Here is a 19619-nt window from a genome sequence, read left to right as displayed (position 1 = left end):
AACACAGTGCCTTTCCCCTCTCATATTTTAACACTGGAGATTTCCTTTATGGTCAGCTGGTCACTGATCATCAGAGATCCCCTGAGCAGAGGAGGGCATTTCCCAGTTGTCCTATCAACACTGCAAGTTAACATCTGCCACAGCAACTTCAAGGCTGATTTATCAATAGGGATGCTCAAGAAAGGAACTTGATATAATAAATGTAACAGGTAATTAATGCTGAGGCCCTATCCAGGATCCAAGCAAGAGGTGAAGCAAATTTTTCTCCCTAAGTTGAAAACTACTGCAAAGATGACTGCTGCAAGATATAGCTTTCTGAAATAGACATATTTATACTTATTCGGCTGTTACAGCTGATGAAAATGTTTTTACAATTAATAACAAGAAAAAAAATACCTAAGAAATTTTACTTTTGTAACAGCTAAGCACAGGTCATCCCTAGATCAGGAAGATCACAGCAATTGACCTTTTGTGAGCTTCTGTCAGATGGTGGGGAGGGAAGAGGAGAGACAAAGGAGATCATCTGACAGATGAGTCTCTCAACTTACATAGTACAGAGGAAGGAGTGGAGTGGGAGAGCTCAGATTCAAGCGATTGACTCTCTGAGTTTGCATTTCTCATGGACTTGCCCGCTGAATTGATGGAAAGAAACACAACATATGAACAAACAAAGATGAAGAGGTAGAGTGTGATCAGACTCCTCAGCAGGCACTGGCAGCAGGAGCGGCCTCTGGGGCACGGCAAGGGTGGTGACCAGTGGGATGAAGAAGCAATGGAAGAGGAGGAGTGGTGGGTGGAACTCAACCTCTCCATGTCCTCCTCCTTTGTGAAAGCTGTGTGAGGGTCAAGTACATGTGAAGGAAGAAAAAAAGAAGGCCAAAAGAAAAATAATGATAATTTAATTAGAAGCAGCAAGAACTTAGAAAATCTTTGAGCACACAAACAATGTTAATGATGTACTTTCAGGGGCAATGTGGGTGCCAAAGGACAGTGGTAAAGGTCATAGGTGTGAGTGACTCTGTTCAGATGCCAGCGCAGATTTACCCCTGTATCCGGTACTCAGATACAAAGGGCTTTGAAAGAGCTTTAGAAAAACTATTCTTAGAAATTTGAATTATTTTTGAGGAATGTATATTCCAAAAGAAATAGTTTAAACTGCTTTCCTTCTACTGTTACATAAAATTAGGCCAACAGGTAGAAAATGAATTACAAATACATTAAATATTTTGCAGCAATGTACCTTCCAGATGTATTAAGTAGCACAGGTAAATCACAATTTGTCAAATCTCTAACTGCCTTACAGCTCAGCAATTCCCCAGTGCCAAGCATCATTCTTACTAATGCTTTTGCTAATTTGTCTCTGGGGGCAAAAAGACACCATGAGAAACTTAACAACTCACCTTTCTGAAAATCTGCAGACAAAAATAATGGTGCTATTCCATAGCATTACTTGAAAAATCAAACCCATATCACAGAGATGCTGCCCAGTAGTCCCAGTCTCATTACTACAGGAAGAAGAAATCCTACAAGCAATTCCAGAAGAAGGCATTGCCTACAGTCCAGTTCTCAGCATGTTCTTCCTGTCTGCTCCTATCATATTTAGGAGGGATCACTGTCATGTAGATAAGCCCATGATTGATGGTTAATGTCAGAAATTTATCTTAGCAACAAACCTGAACTACAGCTTCAACTCATTTCAGACTCAAATGAAATAATTAGCTTATTGCTTGAGTTATTAAAGCTTTTCTACTAAAAGAAATATGTTCCAGCCCTGAAAGAGGTAAGTGTATACATAAATAAGGCAATGTTACAGATACTAAGATTTCCAGTAAATAAAAAATGAAAGCAAGCCTGATTTTACTGTCTTCAAGCTAAATACCTGCCTTCAAAAGTGAAAACAAGGTGAGATCCTGACACAAGGGGAGAATGCTCCGTTCATCCCTGACAGACAGGAAGAGAATTTGATCCTGAGGATACATTAATGAAGGTGATGTAAGACACTTTTAATTGCTGCCTGTCTTAATGAATCCTAATGTTCATAACACTTGGCACAGATACACATGTGCACTGGCTCCCACAGTGCACAAGAGACACGAGCGTGTTGGGGGTGCTGTACCCCAAAACAGGCCAACAGAGGTGTGGGAGCAGCACCTCACCAAAGAACAAAGCCCCAGCCCCTGCACAAAGGAAGGGCCCTGGCCCTGTCTGTGCAGAGCCATTCCCTGGGAGGTGTGCATCACACTGCAATGCCATAAAACACACACTAATACTACTGCTCAGCTACAGCCACAGCCCCCTGCTCCTTCCTGGGAAGGACAGAGCCTCTTCCCATGCTGCACTCCAGGCTGCAAAGAAAAGCAAAAAGCTCTTAAACATTCTTTATCATCTAAGGTGCAAAACATTCCTTCTAGGTCTCAAATGTGGTGACAAATATCTTGAGTCATCTTGAGCCTACGTTTAAGAAGGACCTGGAGAATTCTCTCTCCTTCCTCTGAAATCCATTTGTTCCTATCAGTATTTTATCTGCAGTGCTGTTGCTGACAAGAGAACATCTTTCTCACTGTTCTACAAAATATACATCCAGGAATAAAGCTTGGTGTATGGGGAAAGGCACTTTCCTAAGTGCCTTGTCAGAGCAGGAAGCTTGAGCTTATAGTATGTGTCAGGGTTGCAGGACTGCCTATTCCCTAAATCGTTCTACCAATTAGACCCTAGGGGCACTGTTAGCTTTAATTTATAATAAAACAATATGAACAACAGCCTCCAGAGGAAAGATGGGAAGTGTGAGAGGAATACTAAAAAGTAAAAAACAAACAAGTTCATGAGCCATTAATAAGCGGGAGATTATATTTGTCTTTTAAATAAACAGAAAATTAAATCCCTGTACAATGCAGGGAAAGACACAAACAGGATCTTGTTCCTCTGACCTGTGCTTACTGTAAGATCCCCTTTTCTGGTTTGGGAATACCATGTATTGTGGCCATCCAACTTGCCCTTAACTATGATACTGCAGAACCATATAAAAGAATTAGGCAAATTATTTTCATTGTTCTTTTTTCATATAATTGTGTCTCCCTGAGGTAAGCTGTGGTAAGCTTCAGACAGAATTTTCTAAAAACCCTACTGTAATAACACCACATTACATCATCACACAGAGGCCCTATAATTAAAATATTAATTTAATAAGATTAGTTGTTAAACTGCATCAAATAGTTTGAAAAAAGAAATACAAAGCATTATGATTAAAGGTAAATTACACTATTTTCCAATTAATCAGCTGCAGATCCCTCTAATTCTTCTTTCCTTTCACAGTAACTCAAACCACCACCACATTGTTACATCCATTCTCCCTGTTTTATTTTACTATCACCACCGGCCCACATTTCACCTGTACATATACCATAATTCTTGGAGGCCAAAAGCCAATCTATTTTGTGATTCAAAGACACACAACCCAAATACTCCCTTTTTCAAACCCTTTGCGCTTTAAAACATAATGCTGTTAAAATAGGTATGTGTAACATGACAGCATAATGTTTAGAGCAGGGAAAAATGGAAAAAATATTATCTGTGAAGCTACAAAATCAGGTTTATAAAAAAAGTTTTGATGTCAGTTTTTTAAAGAATAAAAGAAGATTAAAATAAGTGTATGCACAGAACAAAATGAAACAAAAAAGAATACACTGGCATCTGAACAGAATAAAAATAAAAATGGTGACATGAAAAAAAAAACCAAAACCAAACCGAATACACAAATGCATGTTAAACATAAACTAAGTAAAAGTTACAAAGCACTAACTTAAACATTTAAAATCTACTTCTATTATTACAGGAATTAATATCTTAGTCAAAAAGCAGCAACTTTATACTCTTAATCCCAAAACACCATGGGAAATGGTGTCTTGGGAACTGAAAAGTTACAGTTAAGTCTGAAATACATCAAAAGTAATTGCTTCTAAAACAGGACAAACACTGTTCTCTCCTAAGATTCATTAGGGGTTTCTGTGTTTAATGGCCTACTGAAATACAACCACGAAACTCATGTTACTGCTGCTCCAAACATTTCCAGTGTAAAATCATACCTTTCACATCCTCATCTTCGATGGTCGTGTTGGAACTTTCTGTTGATTCCTGTTGAGAAGTAAATATGAGTTGAATGTATAAAACAAGCCAAGCCTTATTTGCGTGCCTAGGAAAATGACAGGATTAGTTACAGGAATCATGCAAAGCCTTGAAGCAGGGTGGGATGTCATTCACAAACAAATGGGCACACACTGATTGAGACATTTCCACCTGAAATGGATGTCAAACATTGCCATTCTCCACAGGAGGGAACACAAATACAATTCCTGCAGTCTGATGCTTTTAATTCACAGGAATGTACAGGGAAGTTTTTTCCCCTTAACATCCAGCTCTACAAAGTCCATTCTGAAATGTATGAATTACTTCAGCCAAGTAGGAGTGCTTGCCATTTTAAGCTTAGTGATTAAACCAACTGTGCAAAATAAGTCATTCCACTCCAATTTCACCTTCTAAATATGCAGGCTTCTACAAGTTACAACCCATTTCCTGCTCGTGTGACTTCAGCAATGTATATTCAAATGAAGTCTCACAGTGATCTGAAGCATATTGAATCAGATGACCTCATTTTTATACTGGTTTTTGTGATTTTTTTAAGGAGATGGAGAATTGATGAATGTACGGTAAGAACTTTGACAAACTAAGGCATCTTCATAGCAGTATTCTTCAACCAACCAGTCATGCAGAGGAATGACTCATTGATCAGACAGTTTATTCTTAAGCCATTGCACTTAAAAAGGCAAGGATATTGCATCTCAGTCTTTCCTTAATTACCAGAAACATGAAATATAATGGGCAAATGCAACAGGGCACTGTCAAATCTAACAGCTGCAGAGAGCTGGAAAGTTTAAAGCTAGATGTTTTTTTTATCTCTATACTTTCTTGAAAAGTAAAACTAATTTTTTTTTTTTTGCAGCTCAATAAGAAGAAAGATTAACTGATCTTGTTTTATCTGAGAGAGAAGACAGAACTAGTATTGTATTTAATTCTTTAAAGGACTTTACCATTACATAATGAAAGGTAAATTTGCCAGTGCCCTTCATTTACTGTGTCCTCACAAGGCTGAGCCAAAGGAACGTTCAAGAGGGCTAATGCATTACCCAGACCTTCAAAACCCAAATAAGCATTGACAAGTCAAACTAGAGGAATTAAGTCACACACAAACAAAACTGAACGAGCCACCATGCTGTCCCTGCCCTGGCTGTGTTAGACATTCCACTCTACATGGACATATCATGCTCTAGCACTTCAAATATTAGATAAAGTACTTACAAGTGAACAAAAACCTCACACAAATATGAGTTGTAAACACCATGCAAAGCTCACGGGGCAGATGTAGCCTCTAACACTGAAGCATCCACTCCAGTTGCCATACTACAAGGATCAGTCTTTCAGACAAATTTAGGAGGAACTCTCCTCATTAAGGGGTTAATTTGTTGCTGTGACCTTTTGGGACATTGAGAATCTTAGTTGCTGAGATTATGTAATAAAATCAAGTAGATGTAGTCATGCCAATATTTGATCTGGGTTTTAGTGGACTTCAGCGATAAAAATCAGCCTGCTGTTCAAACACAGGCTGCTCGTGGCCTGTGGGTTTAAACTTGGGGAGCTGAAAGAGTATTAACAGGAAAACACAAGTTCTGTGTTGGACAGATGCAGGGGACATAAAGGATTGGGACACAAAAGCACAACACACACCACCAGTACTTCCATGCTTGAGGAATGTCTGCATGCGTTATTTCATCACTCAGATCCACTCCTTCTCTTATGAAATAACCACAGGGAGTTAAGGCTAGGTAAGTGGGATGTGAATTAAGTCAGCACTGCAAACAGTGAAATTCTTGTTGAAGCATAAGTTCTCTTCAGGAAACCTAGGAACATGTGTTAATGTAAATGATGGTATTTCCTGGCCCTTTTCAAGTCCATGCATGAAAAAAACAAAACAAAACACGTTTTAGGAATCAGCTGCCAGACGCAAACATTACCATACATGAGAAAAAGAAAAGAGCATGAAGAAAACATGTAAAAATCAAAAGACCTCTTTGTCACTTGAAATGTGACATTTTTTTTGGAAACTGCCCAGTGATGTTATGGAAGAAAACCAAAGTCCTGTGCAAAAGACATGTCACAACACAATGTATAAGCATGCTGAGAAACAGCAGATGGAATAAACGGAAATGACATCTTTGACTGAGGTGACGACTGCACGCAAAACTCGCTGGATCACCTCACCACAATCTGAGAACAGCACTGTTAGGTTTCCCTTAGACTGCAGCATTTCTGGCTGAAATGAGAGAGAGCCCCTGCTCCCTGAGCTGGGCTGCACAGGGCACTGAGCTCTGCCCATTGCTACCAACTCCCCCAAGTGCTTCAGGAGCTCAGAAGCAGCAGGACGCACGCAGGAAATGGACACGGATGAAAACAGGCTTGAGAGACATCGGGTGTAACAAATGCAGGAATGAGATTTTCCTTTACAAATTCTTGAAACGGCCCTATTGTGCTGTGGAATAGTGGATGGAATGTGTGGTGTGGAAAAGCAAGATGGAGTTGATTCTTTCTGAATACCTTATTTCCATCAGGGTTGTGGATTACTGTAGTTTGGGGCTCCTGAGCGAGAACAAAATAAAGAGAGAAAGAGTTCCCATTGGTAAATACATTTTCATTGGTGTGAGGTGCAAGAAGAGCCAGCCCACAAATGCTGAACACTGACAAGAGTTAAAACAAATGTTAACTGTCACCAGGGGGTGAAACTGGATTTCTCTAACACAGATTTCCTCAACAGCAAGCCAGCAAAAAAGGCCATCTCACCTAATGCAGCAGCATGCAGAGACCTTATTCAGGAGCAGGGTGTGCAGGGCTTTGAAGCTCTGGGGACCTGCAGAGGCTCTTCTGGATGAGGGCAGGCCAAATGCTCCGTGGGCTTTCCTGTCTGAACCTGGACAGGCAGGGCGGCCACAAATCTTTAAGCTTTAATAACTTGTTCTTTTTAATCATGTTTGCTCGTATTAGCACAAAGTGATCAAATCGAAATATGGAGGAATTGATAAGGATTAAGGATGACTACCCCTAGACACCACCTTGGTTTGGAATGCGTGGATTGCCCTCAACTCCTGCCTTGGCAGAGCTGCATAAAACCAAGCAAGAGAGATCTTTGTATCATTTAAAAGTGTAATTTCCCCAGATCCTTGAACCTTAAAAAAAAAAAGGTTCAATAATCTTTGAAATGGCAGTTAGCCAGCATGCTTTCAGTATGGGCCATCGGGAATGGCTCCATGCGGGAACAGACTGCCATAAACTCCTGTATGAAACCTGCTGACTCGGCCTTAGGAAGAACTTACTGTGTGCCTCAGTGCCAGATGCTCAAAAAAATTCCAGAGGAAAAATGCTTCCAAATGTGTGTGAACTACCCCATTTTCAAAGTTTTATATGTGCATGGGAAACAACAACTCACAACACGATGTACTTTGGCACTGGCATTTATATTGGTGAGCCCTGTGATACACAGGTGCCTTAAAAATAGGGCTGTTAATAGAAGTGAGACTGCAGTAAACATCCAGGAACATAATTTTGATTTTTAGTATGTCCTTAGCAGAGCTTATTAATGAATAATGTCTCCTGCTGATTTAAATGGAAGAGAAACAAGCAAAATGTTTAGCTCTAGATGCCTCTTGATCCCAGAGTACTCTTGCAAAGTCCTGCTGAGTTTCAGGAAATATGGAATGAAAATCTGAATAAGGTCTGTTTTATGGCAGCCTAGTAATAATCCTGTTAGCTCTCCTGGATGTCAATACTTTAACTAAGACAAAGCTGAGAAAATAATAGAGCCGGTTTTAAAAAAATTTATTGGTGCAAAAGGTTAGCATTAGAAGGTGGAAACAGTCATCAGGCAAAGAGCTAAGAGCAACACCAAGCGCATTCTACTCACTTGCTAGCACAGCATGCAAAAAATTCAGCTACGGTTACAAATGCTACGACTCTACCGCATCCAGCTTCCATTTAACATTTTCTGTCAATAAACACGCTCTAATGGATTTCCTCACAAAAAAAATTCAGCATAATTCAAACAAAAAGGTTTTCCAAAACCTGTTTTTAGAAAGCAAACAGAGTAAATGCATGAAAAAGCAAAAAAGAGGGAAAAAAAAAAAAAAAAAAAGAAGAACAAACAGAAGACAGTCAAAAACTTCCAGATAGCATGAGAAGGAAAATTCCAGGTATACCAGCGCCGGGGTAGGAATATTTTCCTTGGGGCTGGTTACCACGTTGGTTTTGTTGTTTATCTGTAGGTATGCAGAAAACAGAAACAGACAGGCCTTAGAACTCGTGGTAGGCACCGTATCTATATCTCTGCACACAACATCTATAGACAGGTATCGGTATCTATAGATAGATATAGATATGGAAATAAAGAATACAGAAAGATGAACTTAGGAACTCGCAGAAACACTGACACTAACTCTGGGAGCTGGCTGGCAGTGCCTCCCCACGCGCTGCCAGAGCCCTGCACCATGGTCTAGCTAAGGGACAGATGAACTGAGACACTTAACAGAGAGACCTTCAGTAGCAGCTAAGTACATCTAAGAAGAATAAAGAATCAATACGGGTTGCAACAAAGTCCTAAATAGCTGCTGCCATTTTGTAACATGCAATGGTGTTCGGTCATTGCACCCAACAGTTCTTTATTTCTAATGAATTATGCCTACCATTAATAACATTTGAATATTTGTAGTGCTTCAAAAATCTGTAATTTGTTCTACTGGCTTCTAATTCCACTTCAAAATAATTTTGATGGCCACTAGAAAGAGACTTGTGCCCCTTGAGCTGTTTTGGTGCTATTTTTAGCAGAAAATCACTGGCAGCTTCTCAGTGCTGGTATTGGGACTCGGAAGCGCGAGGTTTCCCACTATGGCACCTGTAGTCTTACTCCAGACATCAGCACCTCTCTGTTTAACTTTACATATAGGTCCTCATGATACTCCTTAAGCTTAGCACAGTGCTATACTTCCTGGCTTTTATCTGAACAAAATATTAATTCAAATTAAACTGCTCAGCAGGAAGTTTCAAGGTATCTGATCCTTTAATTTTTTTAAGATTTAACTTTCATTAATACCATGGGGTATGGGAAAAACAGAAATACTAAAAATAATGTAGCAAGCCCCTTTTTACATGCACTAAGAAGCAAGATTCAAATATTGTAAAACTGATTGGGAAGATATATTTTTTCCTCTCTAACAATTATGAGGAAAAAATATTATGGACATTTTGGTCATGTCTAATTTTAATAAGGGTGGTACAAAGCATCATACAGAACTAGGTATATAGATGCAGATCATCTGAAAAGACTTTGATCCAAAAAAACCAAGTTCTACTGAACCTTCTAGTCATAGCACTTAGTAATAACTGTCCAAAGCAAAACCAGAAATGCCTGGAATTGTTTTGTTAATGGATTTTTCTAAAAATTTAATTAACTTTATGGAATAGAAAGAATTAAATTCACAGACTCCATGTCCTCAGCACTTTATGATGATTATTTTACTTTGGGCCAGGTGTGGCAGCTGACTTTTGGATTTCAGGAACTGAGCCTGCAGCTGAAGTGAATCTTACTTAGGATACGTTTAAATTATGGGAACGTCCACAGGATTTGCAGTAATGAATTACAGACTGCGATTTTTCTAATTTTTAACCAGCATTTAACTGCCTTTGAAGAATATAGTAGTTTTGTTAGTTAATCAGGGAACATTATGCCAACACTAAATATTATTTAATAATAATACTGGTGATAGATACCATTTTACTATATAGAATAAAAATAATTTTCTTTGATTCAAAAGCAAAGTTGCTAATGCTCTACAGCAGAAGGATGAAGAGCATTTATTTTTTTAAACAATGGTCTTTCCACAGAAATTATCATTAAGAGAACATATGAGTCATTATTGAGTTGCAAGTGATTACACTCTGACTTGGCTTACTTATTGTCAAATAAATTTCATTTCTCTAGGCACAATTACAGGTGTAAGCTGTAGGATTGTCTGAAGTCAGGACAGGGAGAGAACAAACACCTTTGTGCGTAAAGTCCTTCACAGGGAGATCTAAGTATTGGCAAGTATTTTACCTGCTTTGATATTTATGGGATTCTGAGATGGACAGAACCCTGAATGCCTTACTCAGGAAAAAACTTTAAAGAAAATCCCATCCATTTCAGTAAATGAAAGTTCTACTGGATCTGTAGAAGAGTGGGAACACAAACATGGCTGCCTGAAAGCAGACTAAACCTTCCAAGCAAGACAAAAACTGCATATCGAGTTGCATAACTACAGTTTCATATTTTTGTGCCAGTGTAGTCATCAAGAGACTAGATTAAACAGACCCTAGCTAAGGAAAGAAATGAAGATTTCACCAGATTTCATACAGTCCTATTCAGTAGCAGCTCAAGTGGTATCCCAAATGAGTGCTCTTGGTTGAATACATAAGGAAAACAGGTTAGTCAAAGCTCAATTCCAATTTTGCCTGAGTAAGGAGAGCAGGCTTTGGTCTATACTCCCTTGATGAAAGCCCTAGGAAAATAAACAATATTCATTACAGCTACTGCTGAAAACTGCAGGAAATCTATTCAAAACTTCTTCAGTGAGATATTGAGAATCCAGCATACACCAGGAAGAGAGAGAACGTGATTCATTCTAACATTCATAACAAATATGTTATTTCTTCCATGTAAACAGAACTTGGTAAAACCCTTTGAAACTTTGCGAGAAAACAGCAATAAGCTGTACATGTTTTCCCTCTCCTAGAACAGAGCCATTAATCTATGGAACACATGGTGCATCTTGCATGTATTTTTAACAGCAAAGGGAAACCACTCCAAAGGATTACAATACTGTCATGTGAAACAGTTACTTCAAAGCTGATTTGTGATTAACCAGTGACCTTCTGTTTGTTGTGAAGGAGAAGGTTTTACTGCTGCATCACTTGCCGAAAGTCACTCTCTGAAGTGTGATAGTGCCGACAGACACACACGCACTCCAAACAGCTGGGCACAACTCTAGTATCATTATTGGCCCTTTTCCCATAGAATATGAAAATATTTTAACAAATAAAGTCCGTATTTTGGGGTTTTACCTTTCACATGTTACTTCTGTAGCAAAAAGTTAACACACACTTCAGATTTGGGATCCTGGCAATAACTACAGTGCACCTGCCCAGTGCCCCTCCTTTGGATGCCGTGGCTCCTGTCACTGGAATTCTGCATTCACCCAAGGAACAGAGGATTTACCTGCATAACTGCATGGCTGCTTGCACCTGACCAGCAGTTTTTGGTTTCCAAGGAGAGCTGGCTTCCCAGGGAAAGGTGTGCATAAAGGCCCTTTGCCTTCTCTCTGCCAGCAGAAGCAGCAGGCAGAGCCCATCCTCACAAACGCCTCAAAGGTCACATTCAAAACCACCATGAACAGCAATAGAGGAAGTTACTGTGTGGGGTCACGGAGGCCAAATGAACACAAGACTGGAGAGTAGGTTGAGGAGGAAGGCAAGTTATTAAGACTGTCATCTGGGACATCTTGGGACACAGCCCTCAGCTGCAGAACAAGCTAGCTGGGGAACTAGTGTGGGAAGGCTGGGGAATTGGCTTGTTTACTCCTGGGCATTTAGCATGGCATCTTGGGCTACAGTGACTCAATTAATGCAGTACTGTATCACTTTGCAACTTGTTTTGTGTTACATTTTATGATATTAATAATATTAGCTTTTAAAATAAGGAGATTTTAAAAACAAAGAAGGCTGTTACAAGATTACTGTTTTGTTACTATTCTTATTTACAGCTGCATTGGCTGATGTTACATCTACTTTTTTTGCTTTTTATGTCCCCAGGTTAAAAAAAAAGTAAAGACTTGCTTGAAAGAAAGGCTGAACAATTCACTGTGGATGGCATATAGCAACTGCAGGTTTAAAATTCACAAGGTTGTACTTTAAAGTCTTGCAGTTCTCACAGTAAGTTAACAAAGCTAAATGCAACTGTTGGATTTCTCTAAGTGTGAACGTTTCACAGGAGGAAAAAAAATCTGTCGATAAAGATCCTCACCATCATCTGAACACTCGAACTGGACTTCCTTTTCTGAATTGACCAGTCAGAGAGAAAGGAAAAGAAGAAAACGTGACTGGTTGGATTTGCAGTATCAATGCATGGAGTACAGTATATTTCTCTTTTGGCTTTTTTTTTTTCCTTTAAATAAGAAAAACACAGCTACAGCTGTTGGAAGGGGTGGAAAAATGCTACAGAGCATCTCAATAACAGCAACGACAAAAAAGACTTCCCCAGATGTACATTTACTCCTTTTGCTCCACATGACCATGCAGGCTAACAGCAACACATAACATATGCTGAAAATCAAAGAACTGAATCCCAACAGGTGAAAGTTAGGCAAAATTTTGGCAACAATTGTTTCCCATATTATAACTGAGACAGAACAAATAGCATTGTAGACCTGTAGGAGGAATGATATTTAAAAAGGAAAACTGGTCAGAGACAATGCATAAATTTTATTTATTCCACAATGAAACATGGTCAGAGTTTTCCAGCAGTGATAGAACTGTTCCAAATGTGTTCTTCTCCATTCGACTGATATCTCCACTGCTTGGCAGTGAGAAGCAATGCAATGGTACTGTACTCATTTCTCTGCAAGTCAGGCTTGGGATTTTTTGATCGGCAAAGTGTGCATATGTCAGACAGCAGGCACAAATATACTGTGAATCTGGTATTTAAGCAAGTATTTATAATGTTTTGTTAAAGTAAGACAGTAAGTTTAAATAGAAAATTAAAATTCAGGTCAAAGACACCCTTCTGAATAAACACACAGAGCACAGAAGAATATCTTTTGAAACTTAGAATGAAAGCTTGAAGCATTATACTAGTCTTTAAGAGTCCTCTGAGAAAAAAAACCAAAATACATTTTCTGCTGAGTGATTTTGGTTTTTATTTTTCTTTTTTTTTTTTCCGAAGTATTTATTCTGAATATGCATTTGTGAAGCATCTCTCCTCCTGCAGGGTCTGGTGATGTGAGAACAGGAGCTCTAAACCATGTACGAAAGCTGCCAAAATGTTCCCTTCTTAACAAGGTCTCTTAGTCAGGATGAGCTTATCTGAGACAGTAAACCCCTCAAGTTCTGCCAAATATAGCAAGTACATCTGGCAGAACACACCTCATGTGGAGCCAAGCCTACCCATACACCTTTGGTCTTCCACGAAATCTAGTGGAAAATCAAGGGGAAACAAAGAGGCAATAGAGCTGCACATAAACACTAATGCCTAAAAAGCCCACCACCAAACCATTAGTTACAAGTTAACTGATAACTCTGAGTCATTAATTACGTTATCATTCTTCATTAAAAAAGCAAGAAAAGCATTTTCTCCAGTAGTTTTCTATCTTCTGCTTACTAAATGCTGGCTTTTCAAGTATTTGTTTTAATTCATTTCAAAGCCTTTTCTACTAACTTTAACCACTCCAAATAGGTAGTGAGAAGCACTTACTAACAGAATCTATGAAGGACAGAAATAGCAATAATCAATTCTAAAACCTGGCAGAAGTTACAGACAGGTGGAGACTAAGAATATATCTTTGAAATGGAAAGCAGGTGTTTAACCTACCTTAACTCCATCCGGCTTTTTCAGTAAACTCTTGGCTGCTGTAAAATGAGACAAATAATTTCAGTGTCAGGTGGTTCCCCTGCAGTCCCCCAGCTGTGCCGCAAACCCCCAGTGCCTCCCAGCTCCAGCTATGTTCAGTTTTTATTTCCTCCTTTTGTTTCTCTGAGCATGGGGCATGAAATCCTTAGGAAACCATCAGTCTTTAGGACTATCAAACATCTCTTTTTCTATTGCCTAAAACTGTAGGTTGACTGCAGTTCTACAAGGAAAGAGCTCCTTGGGTGGCAGAGAGGAAAAGGAAGCAGGGTGAGTGTAAAAGCAGCAGCTTTGGCTATATCCATTTCCTCAACTGCAATATATTTCTACTGGAGGATAGGGATAGCTTGGTACGACTGTGAAAAGGTATTGTTCTGATGGCAGGGACTTGGAGCAGGTGTCTGCAGAGCCCACTGGTATCTCAGATGATATCTCAATGTACATAATGCCCCTCTGGGAACTTCCCACCACGACAGCATCAGCCTCGAGTGAAAGGGGAGCACAGTTGCAAGGAAGAAAGGAAGGACGATTTACTAGCGAAGGGTTGTTTTGGAGGGTTGCTGCCTGTGAGGCAACAGTAACAAATTCTAGGCTTTGCTTCAGCTCCTAATGAAGAAAACATGCTATTTTCTGAATCGTGTTGCACACTGATAAATTTTTGTGAAATTTCATTTGTCATAACGTTATTCACGTGCCAGATCTTAAATTCCACCACTTAAAACTGGCATCAAATAATTCCAATTTACTAAATTTGGAAGGCTAACGTGCCAACAAGTACAGCACAGCTCTGAACCTGAAAACATTCACAGGAGAAGTATATGCTGGCTGACCTACCAAATCCATATAAACTATTCACTAAAGCGTAAATGCTCCATGAATCACTGCCAAAGACTTGAAGAATAATAAATTACACAACAAGCCTGCCGTTATTGGGGTTTTATTGTTGTTTATGACTCAATCTTCCCATCAGAAAACGTTCCACAGCTCAGGTTGTAAGAAATTGCTGTTCTATATACAGGGGAGACAGTCCTGACATGGAGCTCCCATCATTAGTGGCATCCTTATCTTAAAAATAACCTCAAAACGCCAAATCAATTGGACCTCGCATGCCCAAGGCTGTTCAGACTGGCTGAGGATATGGGAGTTACGGAGTATGTGTTTTACCTTTAAAGCTAATTCTTGTAATTGTGGTTTATTTTTGAGCTACCTCTGCATAAAGTGTTCATTTTACAGGACCAAAGTGTAGGATCACTTCAGCAACTGTACAGAAATGACTAATGTCCATGATTGTGTTGTTTACATGAAATAAACCTGGGAAAGTGAAGTCAGGTTTATGTTTCTAACTTCACTAATATATCGGCCCTCAAAATGCAGTTCAATAACTATGGACATCAGCCAACACTACCATTATGCCTCCCACATGGCCACATCTTACAGTTAAAATGAACCAAAATAAGTTTGCCTGTATTGTGCAGCAGTACCACTCGATGCTTTTATTTAAAGAAACACGTACATAGATATTGAAACCAAATTGTTCTCCACATACTTGGGAGATTGGACACTCCCTGTGGCAATGTATGCTTTCAGGACCTGAGGCAAGAGGGCCTTAGATTTTACATTACCACAAATATTGTGGGCACTCCATTACCTTCAGGAATTTATTTAGGGAAAGCAAAGGGAAGGAGGTATTTCTGAAACCTAAGGACAAAAAAACCCAGAAGTTAATAGCCTCCAAAGCCTGCTTTATACCCTTAGCCCTAATAAAAATATGGGAAAACATAAATTAATTCTTATAGACCTCTGTAGGTCCTTTTACTAAATTTGTATATGAAACTTCTGAGTTCTTTTGCTGCTTGACAAAGACTACATGTTCTATGTAAACAATTAAATGAGAGGCAGTAAAATGAGGGCACCACAAGCAATAACAGTGAGTATTTATTGCGTGTACGGCACTGCTGGCGCGTCCTTCACAACGTGCCCAGCATGGATTACTGTGCACTATGGCACATTGCAGGACAGATCCTGCCACTCTGCTGGGTTTGGTCTGCAGTTGATTTTTAACAGTATTTGGATTCATCTTTCTTTAATCCCAGACACTGCATACAAATCAAATATTTAAAGAATTTGCAGGAGCAAAGCAATCAGCATATCCTAAATTAAGCCCACAATGAGAGATTTCTTGCAACTACAAGCAAGAGCTAAAAATAAAACCTAAGGCAGCGCTACTAGGCCAGAAAGCAGACTGGAAACAAATGGTTTGTGACAGCATGGAGAAATTAAAGTGATTGAGGACAAACAGCAGTCTGGATTGAGAAGAGAAAAAAGATGTTCCTTTCACGTGCTGAGGGTCTTACCTCACAAGAAATACACATTCCACATAAAAGGAAGAAAAAAAAGGAAAGTAAAACACTTTTATAACCACATCATTATGGATAAATGACCTTCATAAGCATGCTTTGCAATGAAATACAATGAATAAAGAAACTAAAAAAATAAAACGTCATCAAGAAAAAACACGGGTGGCTATGGTGTAAAACAAAAGATGTCTGGTGAAAAAAACAAAAAAAAGCCAAAAACCCTGTTTGCTTTTCATGCTGAAATTCTGTTTAAAAACTACTTCAGCTTTTTTGGTTCGTGGAAGCTGAATTTGATCCTTACACATATAGACAGTGACAGTTATGAAAAGGGATAAGGAATGATTTGTTTGTTTGATATTTAACAGTAATTCATTTTTACAAGAAGCGCAGCCGACAGCCTTCCCACCTTTTAAATGAATTGGCAGAAAACAGAATTAATTAAGCACTAACTCAAGGTAATTCAGATAAATGTGGTCCTCTGTGTTTAGTTGTGTATTAAAGAAGGGAACTTAACTAAGAAAGAATTGTATTTTAAGTACTATGCAAATTGAACAAGTTGTTCTTGCATTCGTGATTATGTAATTTTTTTGGATGAGTCAGTGCTCAACATTCCAACATTTGAAACATGCCCAGAGCACTATCATGTTTTTGTCTGTACAGTAATTTATGTTACACTCCAATAGCTGCACCACAGAGTAGGAGGATATGTAAAATTACTGGTTTTTAAATCTGGTGCTCTATTTTACCATTCACTGGAAATCTCAAATAGCAAAATGAAAAATTCAACACAGCATCAATATTCTGGCAATTCTACTACTTTGGACAATTCTAACTCTGCCAAGAGCAATTTTAGCTTTTGCTATTAGAGCTTGTTTAGTGTAAGACCTAAATCTCCAGAGTCATCAGGACAAAACTGTTTCATGAAGAGAAAACAACTGTTCTTACATCCAGTTAGGCACTGCTGGGCATTAGAAAGAAAACGGGGACTCATGTTACTACATTCCTTACTCCTTAGCAAAGCAATAAAGAAATGAATGTACTGATGATATTTTTAATACAGGATGCAACAGAATCATGGAATGACTTTTCACATATATAAAAATATTTAAGTTCTAAATGTTGTTTGGTGATACTTATGCATGTGGAGATATATGCATAACTTTCAATTTGCCTGCACCAAAATAGGCATGAAAGAGCTGCCTGTCTTTGACAGGGAACAATCAAAAAGCAGGGAAGGAGCTCAAATTCTACAGAAAAATCAGACTGTCACTTGTAAGAGAATTTCTTTGGCCCACAGAGATTAAATTTTTGTTTGCTTCATCACAGTAAATAACATGATATATATCATACTTAGATGCTCCTGAACGAGTTCTAATTAGACCTGAGCCTTCACAGACATTAAAATATAAAGACTGCATTAATCTGGAGTTCAATGAACATACCTGAGAAATTTCTGGTAGCCAGCATTGTTGTCAAAATGGCCCCCTGTGTACACACACATTTTCCCAAATTAGCATCACACTTGTGTAAAACTCCAAATGCCAACACAACAAAAAGGAAAACACATGAGCAAATGGCAGCAATTACTGAATTAACTCTGAGAGAATGGATTAGCTTTGCACTACCTCTCATATGCCATGTCATGACTGCATAAATTGTAATTTAATCTTAATTACACACCTATCAGCAATCCTGATATCTCAAATATTTACCAACTGTCAGTATTTAATGCACAAGCCAGGAGTATTCAGAGGCACAGCAATTATTCAAAATTCATAGATGAATATGAAGAGACTTGACTATTGTCCTTAGATTATTTTTCTTAGGGAGGAATAGGAGCTTATTTGTAATGTACACATTAGACAAGTTCATATCTGCAAAGCTATCATGTCTGGCCAGGAAAAAACAAAGCATAATTCAGAAGAATAACCTTAAGGACTATCCCTCAAGAGCCTACTCTTAGTGTGTCTAAATACAGAGGATTACTATAGTTTTGAATTAAAGAAGAAAAGCCAAGTTCCATTTACTTTGATGAAAAGTTTGAGAACTTCAAGCCAAAAGCTTATCTTCATTTAAGGTAATTTAAGAACAATAGGTCATTTAAGAACAATATTTATAAAGAACTCTTCACAGAGATCATTTGTTTTGCACACTGAACACAAGCACAAGTTTTCTTTCTTACCTTTAGTTTTCTTCTTGCATTGAATTTCTTCAAGCAATCTACAGTCTCTTGTCTGTGCATCATAGAGGCAACAGTAGAACGTTGCTGAGAGAAGAAGAAAACAATTATTTTAAGGCACCCAGCCAGTTGTTTTAGCAATTTGTTTACTCTACAACACACATGTTACAACCCATAGCCCCAGACTAGGGCATTCAATTTCTACTTTGCCTGACTACCCCACTGTGCTCTTTTTACACAGCCTTTTCCATGTGTAAAGTCCACTTGAAAAGTCATCATGTGGAATATACTGAGAGCAGGAAAAAAGTCCTGGATCCAGGAACAGCCAGGCAGCCTCTGCTACCTACAAACTGACTTTTCAGAAGTCCCTTAGTTCCCTGCCTGCACATTTCATGCTTATCTGAAAGATTTCAGGAAAATGAAGATGCAAAGCATTATCTAATTCAAAAGTTACTTTCCTGCACTTTCTTCTCACTGAGGATTTAAAATAACACTCTAATTTTGACAGAGAACATTCTACATAACACAGTCAAGGCAAAGGAGATGAATTTGCAAAAATCTTACCCCAAACTGAGATTTCTATATAGACCACTATTGACCATATCTGTGTAATTACAATTTTACAATTTATAGTTACACAGCTCCATGAACAAGAACAGAAGTGATCCTCTAATCACATTCACTACATGCTGAAGCAAACCATAAACTGATTTGTCTGCCAAGTGATCATGTTGAACCTGTGGACATTACTTACACAGATCCATGGATGCTTTAGTGCTTCTGATGCTGTGATACGTTTTGCTGGGTTGATGGTGAGCATTTTATTGATAAGGTCTTTTGCTTCAGGAGTCACCGTGTCCCATTCTGGTGAGGGGAACTTCAGAAAAAAATACACATATGTACATAGTCTTGTACAATCTTTACATAATTTCACCAAAGGATCTACTACTGGATTCAAATAAGAGCTTAAAAATTGTAAGGCTCTGCCTTTACCTCATCATTTACAAACTACCTAAATCTGAGGACCAGAGCCTCTTGCCTGTTTAACATAATATGATCAGATGATGTTGCAGAATTCATATGCCACCATCTCACCAGTTCTTAAATTCTCCCTTTAGGAAACTCCTGTTTAGAAGCACAATTAGAAATAACTGAAAAGACAGAGTATGGTACATACATCATAAGCACCAGCCTTGATCTGCTGGTAAAGCCTGTGCTGGTCTTCATCCCAGAAGGGAGGGTATCCCACCAGGAGGATGTACAGAATGACTCCTGCAGAAAATTCACATCAGTGTTAAGGGCTTGCAAGGAAGGAACCGCAGAAATGAATTTT

At 38.7% G+C, this 19619-nt stretch overlaps 1 protein-coding gene across 33 annotated transcripts in view; it reads right to left on the bottom strand.

The window, feature by feature from the left end:
- Positions 1–19619, bottom strand: part of CAMK2D (calcium/calmodulin dependent protein kinase II delta) — a 119294-nt gene that overhangs the window by 13894 nt on the left and 85781 nt on the right. For 4 of the 33 annotated variants that reach the window (XM_032748270.3, XM_041716022.2, XM_072928816.1 and 1 more), the window contains exons 10-19: positions 19464–19558; positions 19041–19163; positions 18290–18373; positions 17550–17592; positions 13715–13752; positions 12152–12184; positions 8298–8357; positions 6646–6687; positions 4083–4131; positions 549–632 (exon numbers count right to left, since the gene is read on the bottom strand). In XM_032748270.3, coding sequence (XP_032604161.2) covers positions 549–632; positions 4083–4131; positions 6646–6687; positions 8298–8357; positions 12152–12184; positions 13715–13752; positions 17550–17592; positions 18290–18373; positions 19041–19163; positions 19464–19558 — 651 coding nt within the window. The remainder of the gene's footprint in view (positions 1–548; positions 633–4082; positions 4132–6645; positions 6688–8297; positions 8358–12151; positions 12185–13714; positions 13753–17549; positions 17593–18289; positions 18374–19040; positions 19164–19463; positions 19559–19619) is intronic. The other 29 variants (XM_072928829.1, XM_072928828.1, XM_030272073.4 and 26 more) reach the window with 18 other exon arrangements.

This window comes from Taeniopygia guttata, chromosome 4 (assembly GCF_048771995.1).
Source record: "Taeniopygia guttata chromosome 4, bTaeGut7.mat, whole genome shotgun sequence".
Taxonomy (NCBI): Eukaryota; Metazoa; Chordata; class Aves; order Passeriformes; family Estrildidae; genus Taeniopygia; species Taeniopygia guttata.
This window is presented reverse-complemented; position numbering and strand designations above follow the sequence as displayed.